Source organism: Protopterus annectens, chromosome 1.part0 (genome assembly GCF_019279795.1).
Source record: "Protopterus annectens isolate FY-2018-M chromosome 1.part0, PAN1.0, whole genome shotgun sequence".
NCBI classification, from domain to species: Eukaryota; Metazoa; Chordata; order Ceratodontiformes; family Protopteridae; genus Protopterus; species Protopterus annectens.
The window spans coordinates 624,665,413-624,687,016 of record NC_056725.1 but is presented as its reverse complement, the minus strand read 5'-3'; the positions used below and the strand labels follow the sequence as shown (position 1 = coordinate 624,687,016).

The window sequence follows — 21,604 nt, the reverse complement described above, 5'->3', positions numbered from 1 at the left end:
ATAACAAATCAAGAATAATGGCACATAGGACCAAGCATAGGTTCCCTTCCTCCTTAATATGCCAAACAAAGAAGGCACTGTTGGTAATGCAAGTGAGACTGAACTGAGAGGACATGTTGCATTATGTAGGTCGAAATCTATAATCAAAGTCAAAGTTATCCTTCTAATAGTTTCTAAATGTCCAAAACCAAAAAAATGAACTCAACTTCAATACTCAAAGGATTATCAAAATATTCATTTAGTTTTTTTCCAGGACACTTTATGTACATACTAGTAAGACAGGATGGCTGCCCTATCAAACACACATTTTTGTGTACCTGATTAGGTACACACCCCAGAAACAGAAAAGTTAGAAGAGCGTAAATATCAGCTACACCACGGATGCAGGAACCAAAAACAACATTTAACTGATATAAGAAATAAATAAATAAGCATAGCCAAAAGACATACAATAAACACTAAAATAGGTTTGACAAAGTGGCACGGCACAGAAGTACTGCTCATCTAAACTAATGGTGGGAGACTGGCCAAGTTAAATGATAGCATTAAAATGAGTTTTACTAAAGTAGAAAAATTCTACTTTTCAAAACATGTGGCTGCTGCTGGCAATGGTATCTACAAAACAAAGACCAGAAACATCTGTATTAAGAAAAGTAGCACAAAGTACTTTGTGCCTGTGTTGGGCATGCATGCTGACATTCAAGTACACAAAATTTGTTGTCATATATACATATGCTCATATACATACACATGCATACACACTCACACTAAGTGTACAGGGAAATAGCTGATAACCAACTGTACAGTTGCAGAAATATGCTTGTGTGGGCACATGCATGTATATGTACATGGGTGTGTATACAGACAAATATGATGCAGACAGCTGTATTACTATAACAATACATAACTGTTCTGCATCTGTTTTCAGAAAATATAACTATACTACAAATAATACATTCCATTGCAAATCTGACAATAATAAATGGCATAACAGCCCAAAATGAAGAAATAACTAGGGCTTTCTTCAATTTTTAAAACAAATGAGTTTAACATTGAATACTTCTAATTCAAATTCACATACAACCAGTGGAACAAGCTAATACTTATCCCATTGTAAAACAAAACTAAAATTTATGTTTTTGGATGGATAAACAAGACTAAACAAATCTGTTTTCAGGTTCAGTCTATGACAAATTCCAATATTCCAGCTGCTTGTTTGCTTCACCTTTTGTCCTACTGCAGTTGTTTAGAAAAAGTACTTGTCCATGGCACTATTAACATTCTAATATACTGTTCACAGCTGCTTCTAAAACAGAGTCCGTTTCTGCAGCACCTTCTTTGTGGTCTGCAGCAAATTTTTCAAGGCAGTTTCCCCCTGAAGCTACAGCTGTAAATTGTGGAAGCTGCAGGTCAGGATTGTTAGACACAGGTGTTTTACTTTCTAGTTCAGTTTGTTTGTTTTTTAATTCCAAAATACTTTTGAATGTAGACTCTATATGCTCATTAAGTGATGCCATTTCTTGGGACTCACTGCTCTCTTTTGCAGTTAGGCATACAGACTCGTTACCTGAAGAGTTCTGAATTTTGCCCTGACATGAGTTCCTACATGAAGATGTTGGGTTTACACTAGTTGTTTTACTAGGTAACCTGTCTGCGTTACTGCCATTTTTAAATGATCTTGGCGATATTCCATCAGATACTAAAGACCCTCTACAGGAGTCTAAAACTTTTTCTTCCGAACAATGACTGTTGTACTTTTTTGCTTCCAGCAATCTATTAATGTCTTCCAGTTTATTTTCATTAATGTCCATTTGCATTGTTTTCCCAACAGACACAACATTACCATTGTTTTTACCGAATTTCATGATGGCAGCACTTACTGCACCACTGCTGTGAGTCAGAGCACAATCCTTCTGATCAGGAACATCCAAAGCTGAGGCAGATGCAGTTTCCATGAACTGTGTTTTATCATTACATTTTTCAAGGCATTTTGAAAGACAACAGAAGTCAGCCAGGTAACCATCTGAAAAATAAAAGTGACCTACTATTAAAGCTGCATTAAAAAAGCAAAATTACAAATTCTGACACACTAAAAAATAATTTTCAGCAGTGCAAAGCCATATTAAGTAGCAATTTTCACACACCAAAACATACAAAAGCTCACCCAAGATCAAACTCCTCTCCTCACTACCATAATGCCCCATGCTTCCCCATTTCTCCAGAGTTTTGCTACTTCTGTACAGTTTATATCACACTTGACATACATAAATAAAAACAGTTTACAGGTCTTGGGATGAAATGGCTAGATCCCTCCATGGTGGTATTTACTGAAAAATGGGGACAGTGGTCAAAGTATGTTGAAGAGGACAGCCATGGATTATGAAGCTCTAACATTGTATTCAATACCCAACTTTTGTACCTTGCTAGATCCAGTCTCAACAGTACAACAGAGTCCCAAGCTGCTACTCTTACATAGATTCATGTCAGAATACTACGAAGAATGGTGACTCTGAAGTTTAGTCTGAATCTGGAGATCACAATCACTTACAGTGCATTACAAAAAGTGTGCAGTGAAACTCACATCACAGCAACACAAATGTTATCAATAGAAGTACAGTATTCCAAAAATATGCTAAGGAATTTAAGATGCCACTTGTGGAATGTGCCTTTGGTGTTTGTCTAGCAAGAGAAAGTAACACGTTCAGAAAGCCATCTAAGTAAGATGACTTCGGACACATTTTGGCCTATTCTAGATGAAACAAATGCAACAAGCTAGTCATCCCTTCAAGCATCTTTAGTTACATGCAGTTAAAATCATAACTGTCTATCAACATCCAAACAATGCAACCTGTAGTCTCTTTTATCATAAAACTGTAAAAAGAAGAATGTGAGACTGATAGATTGATTTAAGCTTAAATGTATGCTTGATAAATGAAGGTATTATGGAAAAGAAGATGCTTTCGGTGTTGGTCAAGGACACAAAAAGGCTATGGTATTGGTTCCCTCAATGATGAAAAATTATGTTTGTCACCATTAGACTAAGAAACCTCTTGTGCAGCATCGGTAAACTTCACCTCAGCTTGCATGGAAGAGAGCTGGCTTGTCCCAAGATTTGCAATGCTACTAGAAAATGATGAGAACGCCACTCTCACAGTCAGCCTCACAAAGTATGGGTAGGACTGGTTCCCCACAGTTGATTTATGTAGAACACCCATATTATCAGAGAAAATACTGATTTCAACCTGTGGAAAAAGGTGCTGAAAATCATGCAACAAAAGTAGAACTGCCCTCATTATCAAGACATTAACATGCAAGGATGTCTCCTGGTTTGTCCATGTCCCTTGCACCATCTATTTTAAGCAATTCCCTTCTCAAAACCCTTGGGCTGACTAGTCCTTGGTAACTGTGATAGTGGGAAGTAGAAGTAAAGGGGCAGCTCTATGAAAGACTTCTCTTGCACAGTCATCAACAATGATGCTGATAAACTTGAGAAAAACTGTTTGAATCAGTGGATCCAGTGTCTAGGACCGCTGAACTGTTCAACTGTTAAACCTATAAATGGTGTCAGACAAAGGCAGCTAGGTAATTAAGAGGCTATCATTGGTTCTAACAATTTGAGACACAAGGATGCTGTAGGATCAGGCTGACACAGCAGAGATGGTATAGCTAACTGCATGGAGGACAGCAACACTAGCTAATTTAGTCAATGTATTCAGGTGGCAGCCAATAAATGAGTGTACCTGTGATGGCTTCAGTTAGGACTTCACAGCATTCAGGCATACCCCTAAGGACAAGAACAGATGCAGAAAGTAGTCCTGCACCCAAATCAGTGACTCTCTGGAGGGGGAGCTAAGAACAGTCATTTCAGTGTGGGAACATCCTGATCCTTGCAGGTTCAGGTGAGCTGCCACTATGCATTTGGTAAACACCTTGAAAACTGTTATGAAACTAAATAACAGGGCTTTGAACTGATCATGACTGTGTCCCACCTGGGCTGGGACTGCAAGGACTTTGTGGATACCTTGACTATTCTGATGTGTAGATAGGCATCCTGCAGGTCTAAACAGCACACTCAGTCACTTTTCCATAGGCAGGGAAGGGCTGATTGTGCTGTGATTATCCAGAATTTTGTTTTTGGTATGTACTGATTTAGGTCGCTTAAATCCAAGATGGGCCTGAGATTCATCACCTTTTCTGGTACAAAAACAAATCTTGGATAAATCCTGGACCATTCCTGGTCTGATGGAACCTCCTGGATGGCGCTTTTATGCAAAAGGTTTGCAACATTAATACTGGCCACTGCCATGACAGGGTGGGACATAAAAAAGGGAAATAATGGGTGGCCTTTGAGGAGAAATGAAGGGAATCTTGTTACCTCTGTATATGATCCTTTTATACCTCTATCCTGTGTGATGGCCTGCCACACCTGCACATGAATGGAGATTTGAACCCCTGATTGCCTCATGGGGAGGACAGTAAGGTGAGACCCCAATAAGTCTGTAGCTGGCTTCCAGGGGGAAGGCTATGGAATTCCTGGCTCTGTGGACCCCCTCTACCTGTAGGACATCAGTCATTCTGCCACCACCCCCCCATCCACAGTAATTTCCATCTATACACTGCTTGTATGGCTGCCTCTGGACTTTTTGGAACCCTAAGTTCTGAACATTCATCTGGTTCCTTGAAAAGGTCCTCTCTGGAATGGAAAACTTAACTCCCATAGCTACAAATGTATCGCTTTCCTGTCCACTATTCACAAGCTTGCTTTTCACATGGAGCCCAAATAAAAAAAGACCATAATGCAGAGCAGTAGTGAAGGACATAAGAATGCCTGAGTCAGATATGCCATCATATTGCTATGCCTAATCCAGTCACTCTTGCAGATCTCTCAGACATACTGAATTAGTCTAATGGAGAGCATAAAAACACTGATCACTATTGCCATCTGTGACTCTAGTTTTCTTCAGAAATGAGGCATCTTTTTCAAAGTGTTTAGTGTAACTTCTGCTGGAATATACTGAATGCATGCAGTGTGTGCTAAGTAACTGAATGCCTGAATGGTGAATGTACCTTAGGCACAAATACTCTTCCAAACTGATCTATTGTCCATGAATCCTTATCTGTGGCAAGGAAGGCTCTTTTTGAGGGCTCCTGACACTTCAGTGGAGTCAATCAAGGCAGGCGTCTTCAGGCCTGTCTGCTGTAGGGATGAAATCATCTACATATGGTTCTCACCATAGCCAATATACACCAGTGCAATCATTCTGCCACCAGGAGAGCTCACCCAAGAAGTATGTGTGGTAGAATGGAAAGCCTCCTGAAGATCTTGTCCTCAGGGAAGGCTGGGTCAACTGTTTTATCTCCCTGAACTTGGGGCTATTGACAGGGGACTGGGCAGAAGTTCTCCATTCAACCAGATCAATGTCCACAGTGGGGGATTCTGCTGAAGAATTCAAATGCTTCCTTCTGGGGGCAGGTGGTGTGGCTAAATTTACAGTCAGGCATGCTCCATACTGTAACTGTTGTAGTTGCTACATTTGTGGAGAACCACAATAAAAAAAACACATACATATACTCAGTCTGCACTGGAATCCAATTTAACCAACTGCTCCTTGGTGTCCAAACTTGCTTAAAGTTAACGTATATTGAACCTGGCAAGGATAAAGAACATCCTCTTGCCAAACATAATCAATTCTCTCTATTTTTGTTAGGTAATAAACAGCAGTGCCAGCAGTCTTTTTCTGATACTGCGCTGAAGCAAGAAAAGGAAACAACTGCTGGATCTGCTCTAAAGTTTCTAAGACGTCTCGTCTATTTTGTGGAACCCTGTATAATCAGCCTGCACATTCAGAAGTAAGGACTGCATTGTACTTGAGTAACAAATGATCTCCTTATGGAAAGAGACAATGGGTTTGAATCTGTGTTAGCCCTGTTGGATACAAGGGTCCCCTCAAATTATCGATGGTATGAACCCAGTTATTCTCATAAAGGGTGATATACAATTATCGAACATGGGATGGGTAAGGCCAATCTCTAACCAAATGGGATAGGTTAATTTAAGCACAGAGAGAAACTTGCTAAGCTTAAACTGGCCCACAAGGCCAGCTAGCCTAGTACTTGCCTATCTTACACAACAGATGATGGCATTTTGACTAAGCAACTGCAATTTTACTGTTGTCTCTCTTCAATGCCTTTAGAATTTCTTAAATCTCAACAAACCCACCACAGCCAGAGAGTATCTTTAGGCCTATGTTCCTCTGTCCCATTTCTTCTAGGCTGTGTGAAGTACCACAGGGCTCAATATTGGGCAGTTTTCTTTTTCATGGTATTTATGCTCCCACTAGAGGATCTGACTAGAAGGACAGGTATGGCATACGACTATATTGTTAATAATACCTGCTATTCTTTTTATTCCCTCATGGCAAATGTGTACTCAGTTGTTAATGATTTGGATGTTATTCATCAAGGGCTAATCCTAAAAACTGGTTGAAGCTGAACAGGTACAAAACTGAAGCCATGACAGTTCCTTAAAAGATACTGCATCTTTGACATTTCTTTCATGTATCTTTTACAGAAGCAATAACCTTGACCATACCTAGATGTGTGACCTAGGTATGGTCCTAGACAACTGTCTGAAGCTTAGGAGCTAGGTGCCAGCTGCCAGCTGCCATGAAATAGCTTTTTTTCCATCTATGTAACATCTCTAGAATGAAGCATATTATGCCTCAATCTCTCCTATCAGTAGTCATTCATACGTGGGTCTATTCCCAACTGGATTACTGGATGCCTCAAAACAAAACTGTTTCAGCTGCTGTCATGCTATTTACTGGCACACCATATTACCATCACACTGCACTTATTTTGCAGTTTGCACTGAATACAGATCTATTTTCATGTTACCTTCAAAATCTTGGTGTTTGTATATGGGTCCTACTTATCTGGTGGAGGTCCACAGTGCCATACATTCTTTCGATAGGATTTGCTGGTTCATAGATTAGTACTAGGCTAACAACTCTTGTGGGTCATTTTAAGCCTAGCTAATTACCTCATGTGATAATCCAACCCTGCACCTTGTGTCTGTAAGGTAAAAACCTTAACCGTTATGCCAACCTCCCACCCTGGTGGTTTAATCATGCACTGAACTATAAGAACACACCTATGAAGCAAGTCCTCAAATCCACCCCAACCACTGAGTGAACACAAATCAAGAAAAAAAAAAAAGAGCTGGCATTTATAACAGCAAATAATATACAACTTAAAATTTGCTTTACAGACAATTCTGACAGTGGAGGGTGTATGCAAGTACAGAGGGAGATGGGAGGTTATTTGAGACTCATCAAGAAGGACCCACCTTGTAGATTATATGGCTCTGGTAGAATATATCTGCTGTATGTAACACTGGGATCCTCTTAACAGATCTACAACTCAGTAGAATCCAAAGCAGTAAACCCACCAGGATGGAACGAGTTCAAAGAGGCCAAGAAGAAAAGCCTAGGGGTCAGTCTTCAAGTACTGAGTTACCCATCGGGGCTTGACTCTTGCTGAGTCGTGAACCAGACAATTATGCCTTGTGGCACGGTGAACGGGCAATGAAGTGGGTGCAGAAAAAACATCTATCATGTAGAAGTTTTAAAGCAAGCACTGGAAGATGCCACATCAAACAGCATGAATTAAGTTAATGACTGATCAGTCAAATTTTACATGCAGTGTAAAAGATAGCTCAGCTGCTGGAAGGTCAGGATTTACTACTAATCAGACACTGCACAGAAATGACAAAAGGGTGTCAGAAATCAGGATTAGAATTACTAAGATGTAAAGTTATGGGGTGCAGGTAGGCTTGTTGCCCCTGCAAAAACATTGTTTTTAAAGTTCTTCTTCTTTCTGATGGAAGCTGTTGGATTTTTTACTGGAACTTATACTGCCAGGTTTGAGCCCAATTCTTTGAGCTATACCTTTCTTTATCTAATTAATTGGGATTTTATGGCAACAAACTTGATCTGAAGTATTGATAATGGACTGCAGCATTATGGGTAGAGGGAGGAGCTCAAGAGGTGGATCCAAAGTCTAGAGTATGCAGCCGAGTTGGATCCAAGGATCTGATCCATAACCCATTTGTTGAGAGAGAATGAAAATGGACAACACAGATGCCTAGTTATGGTGAGTATATAACTTAATTTTCTGCCTTCAGACAAAACAGAAATGCTCTAACAGTTCTTCCCAAGTTTCTCTAGCCTAAACCAATCATCTGCAAGGGAGGCTCTCAAGATTTTGTGGTACATGGCATTGATGATTATCATGCTACCCCTTGCCAGACTGCACATGAGGGAAATGCTATGGTACCTGAGATCAGACTGGACTCGGCATCGACACCCTCTGGTTTTTCAGACTTTACAGATTCCAGTTCTGTGATTTGTGAAGACTGACACTAGAAGGTGAGTAGACCAGATAGCTTGCAATCCAGGTCTTCTAGTCTATTTTCCATCCCCCATCCTGACAGTCATCCGAGATGCTTCACATTTAGAGTGGCAAGTGATTTCAAAAGGAATAAAAGTGCAAGCACTGTGGGATCCTGTCATTGAGATGTCTGTTATCATTGCTTTGAAGGCCTTGATTTATCACTGGTCCCCAGGTCCTCTGCTAGTGTACACCACAGTGATGTGGTATATAAATAAATAACGGAATACCAGATTCTACCTCCTTTGCAGACTGGCTATGATTGCCTGAGAGGTCTCATTTTATCTCACAGCTAAGTACTAGGCTAGCTGCTCTTGTGAGCCATTTTAGCCTAGACAACTTCCCGTTCAAATGTGAGATTCAAACCCTGTACTTTGTGAGGTAAACGTCTTTAACTATTATATCACTCCTCAATCTGACTCCTCAGGCTTCATATATTCCATTGGAGCAAAACCTTATTGCAGACAAACTCAGTCGGACCAGGACAGACCCCCAATGCATGGAAACTTCATCTCGGGGTCTTGTAAGAACTGATCCACCTGTGGGGAACACCTCGAGTAGATCTGTTTGCTTTCTTTCATAACAGAGAAATTCTGCTCCAGGAATCCTTGCACACAAGCCTGGAAGATAGATACCTTTACATTCCTATGGACAGGAATGCTACTGTATAGCTTTCCACTATTTCTACTGACAGAATTCTTCTCAATGTGCAGAAGGACTCTCCAGGGGTAATTGAGGTGACCCCCTTTTGTCACAAACATCAGTTATTTTCCCTTCTTTTAAAAATGACCAAGGGCAATTACCACAAGCATCCTCACAAAATGGACCTACTTACACAAGACATGGGTTATTTGATAAATCCCAACATTCAGTTTCTTCAACTGTCTGCCTGGATGATAGAATTCACCTTTTTTTCCTGAGTATGTGCAGCAGGTATTAAAGGAGGCAAAATAATCCTGCTGCTGAAAAGTGGAAAAGATTTTTTTTAGTGTCATGTCAAGAACCGGGACCCTTTCAATAACTGGTTCTGCAATATTTGTGTGAGTGATTATCCTCTGGCCTTTCTTACTCTACTATCAAGATTCGTCTTAGGCCATCTCTGTCTGCCCTTAGGCCTAATTTCTACTTTACCTGAAGTGGGATAGTTTTTGAAAGGGGTTTTCTATTTCCCTCCAAAAGGCAGTTGACTCCTTTGGATCTTATTTTTGTGCTGGAAAAACTTACACTGTTTCCTTTTGAACCTGCACGCAAGGCTTTTTGAAGTTCTTATTTGGGGGCACAGTGTTACTCATTGCCCTGACTTCAGTGAGATGAGTATCTGAGTTACGAGCTGTTAATGGTATATCAGCCGTATCTCGTATTTCACAGAGATAGGTTATCACTGAAAACAGATCCTTCCTTTATACCTAAGGTTACTTCAGAGATTACACTGAACCAAGCAACTCATCTCCCATTTTCTTCCTAGAACCAAAAAATAAGAGAGAGAGAATTTTACCCACTCCAGATATTCACAGGCAAGTCAAATACCACATTGAATGGACAAAAAAGCTTCAGGAGTGCTGATCAACTGTTTACTTCTTATGAAGGTAAGAAAAAAGGGCAATCATTGTCAAAACAGTTTCTAAGAGGTTGCCTCATACTGATGCTTTTATTTATTCTTGCCACAACAGGAGACTTCCAGGTAAAGTTAGGGTCCATTCTACAACGTCTCTGGCTACTTCTGTTGCTATTTGGAAAAGAGTAGACTCTAAAAATAAACTAGAGATAGCAACCTAGTCATCTGTAAACAAATTTACTGAGTGCTATAAACTAGATTCCTTCTCTAGGTCCACAAACAGACTTTGCTAGGACTATTCACCATAGCCTCCTGGACTCTGATCCTTCTTTCTCCTCCCTTTTATTTCTTTATAAGCTCTGGTATTCTTCCCATATAGCTAAGACTACTGCAACAGTGATGTAATGATGAACATCATAACAGTATATGGTTAAGTAGATTGCTGTTGCAGTACCTACGCCATCCCTCTACCCCCTCTTTTTTGCTATTTAATGCTAGAGTTTGGGATTATTCATTACTGTTCCTATCCTGCAGGATTGTAGCCTCCATTTTCCGTGGCAAGAAACCTGAAGTTTTTGCTCCCTGGACCCTACTTTTGTACCTATCTCCTTGAACTGTTCAGTGACTAAGACACGTGGAAGGTGCCCTAAAGCTTTGGAAGCTGGCCAAGTAGTCTGATCCTTGGCTGGACAACTCCTATATCTTAGGCTGATGTAACAATGAGCTATTCAATCATCTGCAGTTATGGTTAAGTTTTCTTACACAACTGTACTTTTGCAGTTTCTGCTCTAGGGAGGGAAGGATTAACGACTTCCTAGAAAAAATCTGTTAGAATGTTAAATTGATTTGTTAAGTACAGCATATTTTTCTAATCGGCAGCCCATCACTCACTGGAAAATGATGATTGTCAAAGGCTACTTTACTAGAGCTGTTACTGTTTGCATTCATATGGTTAGAAATCAAAAAATCAGCTTTTACATGAATGGGAAATGGAAGTCTACTGGGAAACAGACATCTGTGTTGTCCATTTTCATTCTTCCTCAACAAATTGGTTACGCATCAGATCCCTAAATCCGACTCGGCTGCAAATTTTAGACTTTGGATCCAACTCTTGAGCTCCTCCCTCTACCCACAATGCCCTAGTCCATTCTCAGTACCTCAGATCAAATTTGTTGCCATAAAATCCTAATTAATTAAGACAAAGAAAGGTACAGCTCAAAGAATAGGACTCAAACCTGGAATTTGTGGGTCATCAGAATAGACCTGCTGAGTTTGTCTGCTAGTATGCTGGCCTTCCCTGGAATGTGCATTGCAACTAGAAAGCAGTTAGTGGAGATTGCCCATTGCCACATTCCCCCTTGTTTGTTGCTGTACGAGATTACAGGCATGTTGTCAGTCTGAACTGCAATAGTCTCTAGAGGAAGAGCATCTTGGAATGCCTGCAATGCTAATAGGACTGTTCTCATCTCCAAGACAATGATATATGAATTGCTATCTTGGGGGACCACATGCCTTGGACTATACTTCACAAGTAATGCCCCACCCCACCTGGGAAGTGTCCATAGTCACTGTGGCTATTGAGGGCGGTAAAACAAAGGGTAAGCATAGATAAATGTCATCCAACTGGATCCACCACTGGACATGGCGTTTGCAAATTGGTGTAAGCTCAACTGAAAAAGATAGAGTTTGTCGAAGAATAGACCACTGAACAGAGTCCATTGAAGAACACACATATAGTAATGTGCTGAAGGAAGTAAGGCTATTGCTGCTGTCATAGACCCCAATGTGTGAAGAGTGAATCTGGCTGGAGGAGACGGATGGGATTGAATTTGATAAACCTGGGATCTGAGTGTGTCAATGCGATGAATTGGTAAAGATACAATTTGTGTTGTGTTCAGATGTGTGCCAGTAAACTCCAGGTTCTGTACTAGTGTCAGATTTGACTTGGCATAATTGATGGTTATTTCCAGTAAGTGACAAATCTGGAGCAAATAATCCCTGGATTGTTGAAGGAGATGCATAGGAGATGAGGAACCAGTCATCTAGATATGGAAACACTCAGAATACTTTTAGTCTCAAGTGAGCTGCCACCACTGTCATACATCTGCTGAACACTCTGGGGGCTGTGGTAATTCCAAAGGGCAGGATCTGAACTGGTAATGACTAGTTCCCAGCCAAACACGTAAATATCTTCAGGTGTGAAAGTTTAATTTGATGCAGTAGTGCGCATTCAGATGACAGTACAATTGTGTAAAATCTTATTATAATGGTAGATCTCCTGCTCTTCACTATTGCAGTATTCCTTACAACAGGGTTCCCCTGCCAATGGCGGCCCAACATCCAGAAAGTATACCAAAGCCTTTAAGTTGTTAAGGGAACACTGTACTTCACACATATGCTCCTCGCATACAGCGTAGGGTATAAAGGTGACATCTGGATGTACCATCCTCAGAATTGAGAGCCCCAGTAGGAACACCAGTCAAAGGATTAGACCGGTAACAAGCACATCCAGAAGGGAAAAGAACCAGGGGGAGGAGTGAATACTGCAACAGTGAAGAGAAAGACAGCTACCATTATGGTAAGATTTTATATAACTGGACCATGTCCTTCCATTTCACTGTCTAGTATTCCTTACAATAGGGAGAGTGCAAAAGCTCAGAAAGAAGAGAGGGAGGAGGAAGGACCAGCAGAAAGTACAGTTTTGTACCTACCATAAATGTAGATGTTAGAGTGCTCATACAGCTGCAGTCATTACAGATGGGTTATCCTGCCGTCAGGCGGGTCCTCGGTCGGCCGAATTCCAAAGTCTAGGTCCGGCGTCGGTTGTCGTTGCTTCTTCCCTGACGTCAGTGCGGCAGGGGTATAAAAGAGGCAGCCGACACCATCTACTTCAGTTTTTCTTGCCCCAGATGTCAGGTGCCCCCAGAGGGAAGGCAAAACATAAATTTATGTAATCATGCAATATAGAATAATCAAAAAGCATTAGTTGCAAGCAAATACACCATAAAAGAATACCCCAAATAGGTTGTATGAGAAGGTGTTTGTCATAAGGCCTGTCCTAAGAGGGGACGGAGGGGGGGGTAACCTGGACTGCAGCTGTATGAGCACTCGAACATCTACATTTATGGTAGGTACAAAACTGTACTATGTTCATCGTGCATACAGCTGCAGTCATTACAGATGGGAAGAATCCCAAAGCTAAGTAGGGGTGGCAGGCACTAAGTGGAGCTAGGAGGGGCGAGGATGCCCTGCAAGACTGCTGTTGCAAATCCCGCTCTAGATTTAGAGTACAGTGGAAGGTGATAGTGCTTGGAGAAAGTGTGCACTGAACTCCAAGTGGCTGCTTCCAAAATGTCCTTGGTAGGGACCACCCTGAGGAAAGCTGCAGAGGTAGCTGTGGCCCTGGTGGAGTGGGATCTGATGCATGTAGGCACAGTTTTTCCATGAAATGAGTAACAAAAGCGTATGCAGTGGGCTATCCATTTTGAGATTGTCTGTTTGGAAATAGCCTTTCCTTGAGCACCTGTAGCATAGGACAGAAAGAGTTGCTCGGATTTCCTGAATGGCTTTGTCCTGTCCAAATAGTAACAAAGTTGTCTGTGAATGTCCAAGGAATGTAGTAGTCTTTCCCCTTTGTTTTGTGGATTAGGATAAAAGGTAGGTAAGTGGATAGTCTGATTCAAAGTTACATTGGAAACTACCTTTGGCATAAAGGTAGGGTTGGTTCGTAAGGAAACTCTGTCCTGATGGAAAATGATGAAAGGTTGCACAGCCATGAGGGCCTGTAGCTCCGAAACCCTGCGTGCTGCGGTGATAGCCAGAAGGAAGGCTGTTTTCCATGACAAGTATTGTAGTTCTGTTGAAGAAGCTGGCTCGAAGGGAGGAAGGGTCAGCTTTTCCAATACGAAGTTGAGGTCCCAAGCAGGGACTGGTGGTTTCCTTGGGGGTTTTATATTCTTTGCCCCTCTGAGGAACTGCCTTAAGAGAGGATGAGAGAATAAAGGAGGATCTGTGTTGTATTGTGCAGAAATGGCTGAAGCGTGGATTTTGATGGAGGAGAAGGAAAGTCCACTGTTTAACATCTCAGCTAGGTACTGTAAAATTTGAGGTAAATTTATTATCCAAGGATTCTGGCCCTTTTCTTGATTCCAGGCACAAAATCGTTTCCATTTGGCGGAGTAGGCTTTTCTAGTAGAAGGTCTTCTGGCCTCCAAGATGACATCCTGCACCTCCTTGGAGAGGAGGGTCTGTTGGGAAATCAAGGAATTCTCCATGCAGCTAGGTTTAGGGTTTTGAGCTGGCTGTGAAGGGTTTTGTAGTTGTGCTGGGACAACAGAAGAGGGACTAGAGGTAGGATCCATGGTGGGGAAAGTGTCAGGCTCCTCAGGAGCGGATACCAGAGTTGTCTTGGCCAGTCTGGAGCAATGAGAATCATTTTCGGCCTCTCTGCTCTGGCTTTTAATAGAACTTTGGGCAGCAGAGGAAGAGGCGGGAAGGCATAGACTGTCAACGTTGTCCAATTGAAAGAAAGTGCGTCCACTTTCCAGGCCTGTGGATGATAGGTCCTTGAACAAAATTTTTTCAACTGGTAATTTCTGTGGGTAGCAAAGAGATCTATGTCTGGCTGTCCCCATGCCTGAGTTATCTTTGTGAAAACTTGAGGATGCAACTTCCATTCGTGTGGATCTGTCATATTTCTGCTTAGGTTGTCTGCCAGTGTGTTTTCCTTCCCTGGCAGGAATTGTGCCTGTAGTTGAATTTGCAATTCCAGTGCTGTGTTCCATAGGGTCATGGCTTGCCTGCACAGGGGGTATGAATGAGTTTCCCCCTGTTTGTTTATGTACCACATCACTGTGGTGTTGTCTGTCCTTGTCAATAGCTGGCCTGGATGCAGTAGGTCTTTGAAGGTCATAATAGCCTTTTGCACGGCTAGCATTTCCTTTTGGTTGATGTGTAGGTGTTTCTCTTTTTGGGACCATTTTCCCTGAATGCACTGATCTATCATGTGTGCTCCCCAGGCGTAGTCTGAGGCGTCTGTTGTGATGATTTGAGTTGCTTGAGGTACACAGAAAGGAAGACCTGTGTTTCTTTGGCATGCTTGAGCCCACCACAGAAATTCCTTTTGAAGGCATGGAATGAGTGGTATAATTGTTTCCAAGCTGTGGCTGTGTTGAGACCACAAGTTTTTTAGGTACCATTGAAGTTTCCTCATATGCAGCTTTGCACATGGGATTAGTAGGATGCAAGATGCCATGAAACCCAGAGCCTGCAGGACTTTCCTTGCAGTCAGCCTGGTGAAAGTTGCCATTTTGCTGAAGTATTGAGACAGTTGCCCTTGTTTGTCTGGCATGAGGTAGGCCATCTGGGTGGTTGTATTCAAGCTGGCACCCAGGAAAATTATTTGTTGAGAGGGTATTAGTTTTGATTTCTTTTTGTTGACTGTGTATCCCAGGAAGTTCAACAGTTTTATTACAAACGCCAGGTGTTGCAGTAGTATGTACTTGCTGTCCACTTGGATCAGGCAGTCGTCCAGATATGGGTAGATTTGTATTCCTTGTACTCTGCAGAAGGCGATTACTGATGCCAGGCATTTCGTAAACACTCTGGGCGCAGCAGATAAGCCAAAGGGCAATGCAGAGAATTGATAATGGGTTGAACCTGCAAGAAATCTGAGGTATCTTCTGCAATCTTGTCTGATAGGGACATGCAGGTATGCCTCCTTGAGGTCCACTGTTACCAGCCAAGACTCCTTGCCCAGCATGGGAAGAAGCTGCTGTAATGTGAGCATCTTGAATTTTGGTACCTGTAGATATGTGTTTAGGATGGATAGGTCTAAGATAGGTCTCCAATCTTTGTCTTTCCTTGGTACCAGGAATAGTCTGGAATAAAACCCTTGACCTTGTTCTTTTGCAGGTACCTCTTGAATTGCTTTCATGTCCATGAGAGCTGAAATTTGTTTTTGTGCCTCTGCCCTTTGATTTTGTGGCAGGTTTGGCATGCCTCTCATTTTTGGAAGGGTGTGAAAGTGGAATCTGTAGCCTCTGTCTATAATGTCCAGAATCCATTTGTCTTTTGTAACAATATGCCAATTTTTTGAGAATAATGCCAGTTTTCCGCCCAAAGGCGCTGCCCTTAATGCTTTGTTTGGCAGGTATAGGGGGAAGTCATTGTGTCTGTTTTCTAAATGACTGTGATCTATCTTCTCCACCTCTTGGGGTTGGTGCTTGCTACTGTCTGGCTCTGAAAGATCCTTGAGGTTGCCCTCTACCCCTTGGGCATCTGTATCTGCCCCTTTGAGGTCTGTCCGTGGCTGGAAAGGACCAATTTTTTGAAGGCCAGTTTCTGCTGAAACGTGGAGGTTGTATCTGCAAGAAATCTTTCACTGTTTGCATTGATTTTGCTTTTTCCTCCATTTTCTTTAGTACCTCCTCAGCTTTAACACCAAACAATACATCTTTTTGAAGAGGTGCATCTAATAATTTAGCTTTGACATGATCTGGTAAGGTTTGCTCTTTGAGCCAAGCATGCCTACGTATAACAGACCCCGTAACAGCAGCTCTACATGAGGCCTCTAAAGCATCAAAACCACACTGCAAGGTATGTTTACCCACTTGCTCTGCACCATGCAACAAATCCTGCAACTCTTTTAAATCTGGTTGTTCTGGGTGTGTCATTTTGCTTTTCAACTGAGATAACAAAAACTGTTGATACTTTAACATATGGAACTGACAGTTTAATGCCCTCATGGTTAAAGTGGCCGAGGTGTACACTTTCCCCCCCCCCCCCACCTTTCTAAAGCTCTGGAATCTCTCTCTGAAGGTAATGGGTTTTTAGCAGTAGAGGCCTTAATTCCCTTGGGACCCTGTGAAATAGTTTCTGGGTCAGCAGTATGGCTTTTGTACAGGAACTGGTGAGAATCAGGAACCCGGTAATACCTGTCTGGTTTAACAGGAGCTGGAGGCAAAGAATCTGGATTAAGGCTGGCTTCTGTGTACACATCATCCAATATATCTAAAACAGGAGGGACAGCCAGGGGCCTATGCTGGGGGAGCAAAAGAAATTCCCTAAGCCTTTTCTTGGAATCTGAGTAATTTTGGCCTTCCCAGTGAAAGTGTTCCCTCAATGTATGTAGGATTTCCCCAAAAGAGTAGTCCTCAGGGGGGGAGACCGAGGGAATAGACTCCTCTGCATCAGAGTCTTCGAAAGGAGAATAGGCATAATCCTGGTCCTCAGAATGGTCTGAGGTAATAGAGGCTTGACCTGAGGAAGGGTAGTCTTCCTCTAATCTGGGCCTTTTGTCAGAGGGGGGTTGAGAACCACTGATAAGAGTAATCAAATCCTCAGCCATTTTGAGCATCTGTTTTTTTAGGCATGGGGCCTTGAGAGGGGGTCTGAGGACCCTGTTTCTTGGTTTTCGTGGCTGCTTTAGATTTAGTGAAAGCTTTAATAGAGAAGGAGGAAGGCCTGAAGACACCTTGAGAAATGGCAGGCCTGTCTAAACTCAGAGTTTCCCCGCCAAGAGTGGCGTCGGTATCTGCAGTAGGAATGGGGACCGAGGAGCCTGCGACCTCGGGTACTGAAGACACCGGTAATGTAGTGTCATCAGTACTCAGGGGCTGCGTAGGCGCCTCGCTGAGCACCGGAGAACCGGCAGTCGGCCTTAGCGTGGTCTCAGTAGTCGGTGCGGACCTCGTATGTCGGTCCTTATCTTTGCGTCTTTTACTCAAAACTGGAGTCGGAGTATCCGACGACATAATATAATTAAATTTTTTGCCAAAATAGTGAAGGGCGAACTCCGCCTGGCGCTTAATAGTGCGCTTGTTGAATCTAGCACAAAAACGGCAGGCCGAGACGTCATGGTCTGGGCCTAAGCAAGGTATACAGAAAGAGTGGAAATCCTTATGCGGTATTTGCTTCCCACATGAAATGCAATTATTAACTTTGTCTGACATCGGTCTGAGGCAAGAAAAGTTTCCCCAACGGGGTACTTAGCTTTCAAGAAGACTTCGGCTGAAATATTTTCCTAAATCTCAGGAGCTGGCACTTGCGAACTGCTTCTGCTTCGGGCACCGCGCGGCAAGAAAGACAGAAGAAGATGGCATCGGCTGCCTCTTTTATACCCCTGCCGCACTGACGTCAGGGAAGAAGCGACGACAACCGACGCCGGACCTAGATTTTGGAATTCGGCCGACCGAGGACCCACCTGACGGCAGGATAACCCATCTGTAATGACTGCAGCTGTATGCACGATGAACATCCCTCTAGGAACCCATGAAGAATGGCCCTAGCAAAACAATCTCTAGCCCTAGATATTACATCCAACTTACAGTGTTTGGTAAAAGCATACACAGGGGTCCAGGTAGCTGCCTCAAGAATATACCTAGTATCTAAACCCTTGAAAAAAGCACCAGAGGAAGCCACAGCCCTAGTAGAATGAGCCTTAACAGAAGAAGAAAGGCTCTTGCCATGAAAAGAATAACAAAAAGAAATGACTTTAGATATTCAAGAAGAAATAGTTTGCTTGGAAAAAGACAATCCTAAAGATCTAGGATGAAAGGAAACAAAACACTGAACAGATTTGCAAAAAGCTTTGGTCTTATCCAAATAAAATCTGTGTTGTTTATGCACATCCAAAGTGTGCAAAACCTTCTCACTAGCAGATTGCGGAGAAGGGAAAAAGTGGGCAAATTAATAGACTGATTAAAGGACACTCATTTACCACTATGGGCATAAAAGAAGGATTAGTATGAAGGGACACCCTGTCCTTATGGAAAACTAAAAAAGGAGGAACAGCTATAAGGACTTGAAACTCAGACACCAGTCTGACCCAGGAAGGAGGGACAGGTTTCCTGGGAGGTCTAGTATGTTTCCTGGGAGGTCTAGTATGTAGGACACCTTTAAGAAACTGTTTAGTCTCAAATCTACAGGGTAAAGGGGGTGCAAAAGGCAGACAAGCAGAAAAAAGCTGACAAGTGGACCGTAACAGAAGAATATGCTAACCCACCACTGAGCAGTCTACACAGACAAGAGAGAAAGTACAGTTGTGTACATTTACCATAAATGTAGATGTTTGAGTGTATTCACTGTTGCAGTCATCACATTTGGGTTATCCTGCCCTCAGTCGGCCCGAATACCAGAGGCTTAGTATTTCTGCATTGATTAATGTCGCTCCAGGTCTGATGTCAGGTCGTCAGTGGTATAAAATCAGGCAGCCGACACCATTACGTCAGTTTTTCTTGCCCTGTCAGGAGCCCCCAAATAGGGAGCTAGGTTATGGTGGAAGAACACCACCAGCAGAAAGTAAATACCAAAACGTCTCTGTAAGGAGAAAGGAAGAGAGAGCAAGAGAAAGACAAGGGGGATGGGGGGGGGGGACCAGGACTGCAACAGTGAATACACTCGAACATCTACATTTATGGTAAGTGTACACAACTGTACTATGTTCTTTGTGTTTCAGTGTTACAATCATCACATTTGGGTTGATTTCCAAAGCTGAAGAAAAGGGTGAGGCAGTCGAGAAGCCTGGGGGCTGTCTAGGATGCCCTGCAAGTCTGGGGTGGTAAAGCTTGACCTGGATTTGGAGAAGATAGGCAGGTGGTAATGCTTGGTGAAGGTATGAACAGATGTCCATGTTGCAGCCTCCAGGATGTCCCTGGTGGGGACCCCTCTGAGAAAAGCTGCAGAGGTGGAGGTTGCCCTGGTGGAATGTGTCCTGACCCCCTTTGGGGGTGGTTTCCCATGCTGTTTGTGGAAGAAATGGATGCAGTGTGCTATCCATTTGGAGACTGATTGTTTGGATATGGCCTTGCCCTCTGTCCCTGCTGCGAAGCTGACTAGCAATTGATCAGTTTTTCTAAAAGATTTAGTCCTGTCCAGATAGAATCTGAGCTGTCTGTGCACATCTAGAGAGTGCAGAATCCATTCTCCCTTGTTTTGTGGGTTAGGGGAAAAGGTGGGCAAATGAATGGATTGGTTGAGAGCCACACTGGACACCACTTTAGGCATGAAGGATGGGTTAGTCCTGAGGGAGACCCTGTCAGCATGGAAAATGATGAAGGGCTCTACAGCCATGAGTGCTTGTAGCTCTGATACTCTTCTAGCTGAAGTGATGGCCAGAAGCAAGGCTGTCTTCCAAGAGAGGAATTTTAACTCTGCTGAAGCTGCAGATTCAAATGGGGTTAGGGTGAGCTTTTCCAACACAAAGTTAAGGTCTCAAGCTGGGGTAGGAGCTCTTCTGGGTGGCCTTAAGTTGTTAGCCCATCTTAAGGACGGTTTGATGAGAGGGTGTGAGAAGAGAGGTGGCTCTGTGCTGTAATGATCAGAGATGGCAGAGGCATGAATTTTGATAGAAGAGAAGGCTAGACCCCTATGTAGTAGGTCTGTTAGATAATCCAGGATGAGAGGTAGGGAGGGCTGTGTTGTTCTGGCTCCCTTAGGCTGGATCCAGGTGCAAAACCTTTTCCACTTGTCAGCATAGGATTTTCTATTGCTGGGGCGTCTGGCCTCATGTATAACATCATCTAGAACTTGTTTGCTTAGGCTGGCAGCTTGAGGAGAGGTCGGGGAATAAGCCAGGCTGCCAGGTTGAGGGTCTGCAACTGGGGATGCATGAGTTCTCCATTCCTCTGGGTCAGGAGTGTTGGGATCTGAGGTAGGTGCCACAGTGGCAGGGGTGACAGGCTGTGCAGCAGTTGGTACCAGTGCTGGCATGGCCAGTCTGGGGAAATCAGGATAGCCCTTGGTTTTTCCTCCCTTATTTTGAGCAGTACCCTTGAAATAAGTGGTAGTGGGGGAAATGCAAAGACCGAGAGGTTTACCCACTGAAAGGATGGAGCATCCACTTTCCAGACCTTGCTGTGAGGTTCCCTGGTGCAGAATTTGCTGAGCTGATGACTGGGAGTGGGAGACAAAGCGGTCCACCTTCGGGGTGCCCCATTTCTGGGTTACAAGGGTGAAGGTTCTATGGTCTAGCTGCTCTAGCAGGTTTCTGCTTAAGTTGTCTGCCAGAGAGGTTAGGGAGCCTGGCAGGAATTGTGCTAGCAGGTGCAGTTGCATGGCTGAGGCCGTGTACCAAAGGGTCATGGCGAGCCTGCAGAGAGGATAAGAGTGAGTCCCTCCCTGCTTGTTGATATACCACATCACTGTGGTGGTGTTTGTTTTGATCAGTAGAGGCCCCGGGGAGAGTAGGGATCTGAAAACTGTCAGGGCATGCTGAACAGCTAGTATCTCTTTTTGGTTGATGTGCAGATGTATTTGATTTGGGCTCCAATGGCTCTGAATGCACCTGCCGTCCAGGTGTGCACCCCAGGCATAGTTTGATGCATCTGTGGTGAGGGTCTGGTTGGCGTGGGGTTGTGAGAAGGGAACTCTCTTGTTGTGGTTGCATGCTGCTGCCCACCAAAGAAAATCTTTCCTTAGACAAAGTATCATTGGTATGACAGTTTCCAGGTCTTGAGAGTGTTGACACCCAAAGCTTTTTAGGTACCATTGTAGTTTCCTCATATGCAGTCTGTCATATGGAATGAGTAGAATGCAGGAGGCCATGAACCCTAGAGCTTGCAGGATTTTCCTTGCTGTTAACTAGGTTCTGGTGGCTAG

The 21,604-nt window shown here is 43.1% G+C and overlaps 1 protein-coding gene across 1 annotated transcript in view; it reads right to left on the bottom strand.

Moving 5' to 3' along the window:
• Positions 1 to 220: 220 nt before the first annotated feature.
• The window catches only part of BICRAL (BICRA like chromatin remodeling complex associated protein), a 1,536,848-nt gene continuing 1,515,464 nt past the window's right edge, over positions 221 to 21,604 (bottom strand). Inside the window, exon 13 of the mRNA XM_044061908.1 lies at positions 221 to 2,023. Within this exon, the coding sequence (XP_043917843.1) occupies positions 1,275 to 2,023 (749 nt within the window). The 3' untranslated portion in view covers positions 221 to 1,274. The remainder of the gene's footprint in view (positions 2,024 to 21,604) is intronic.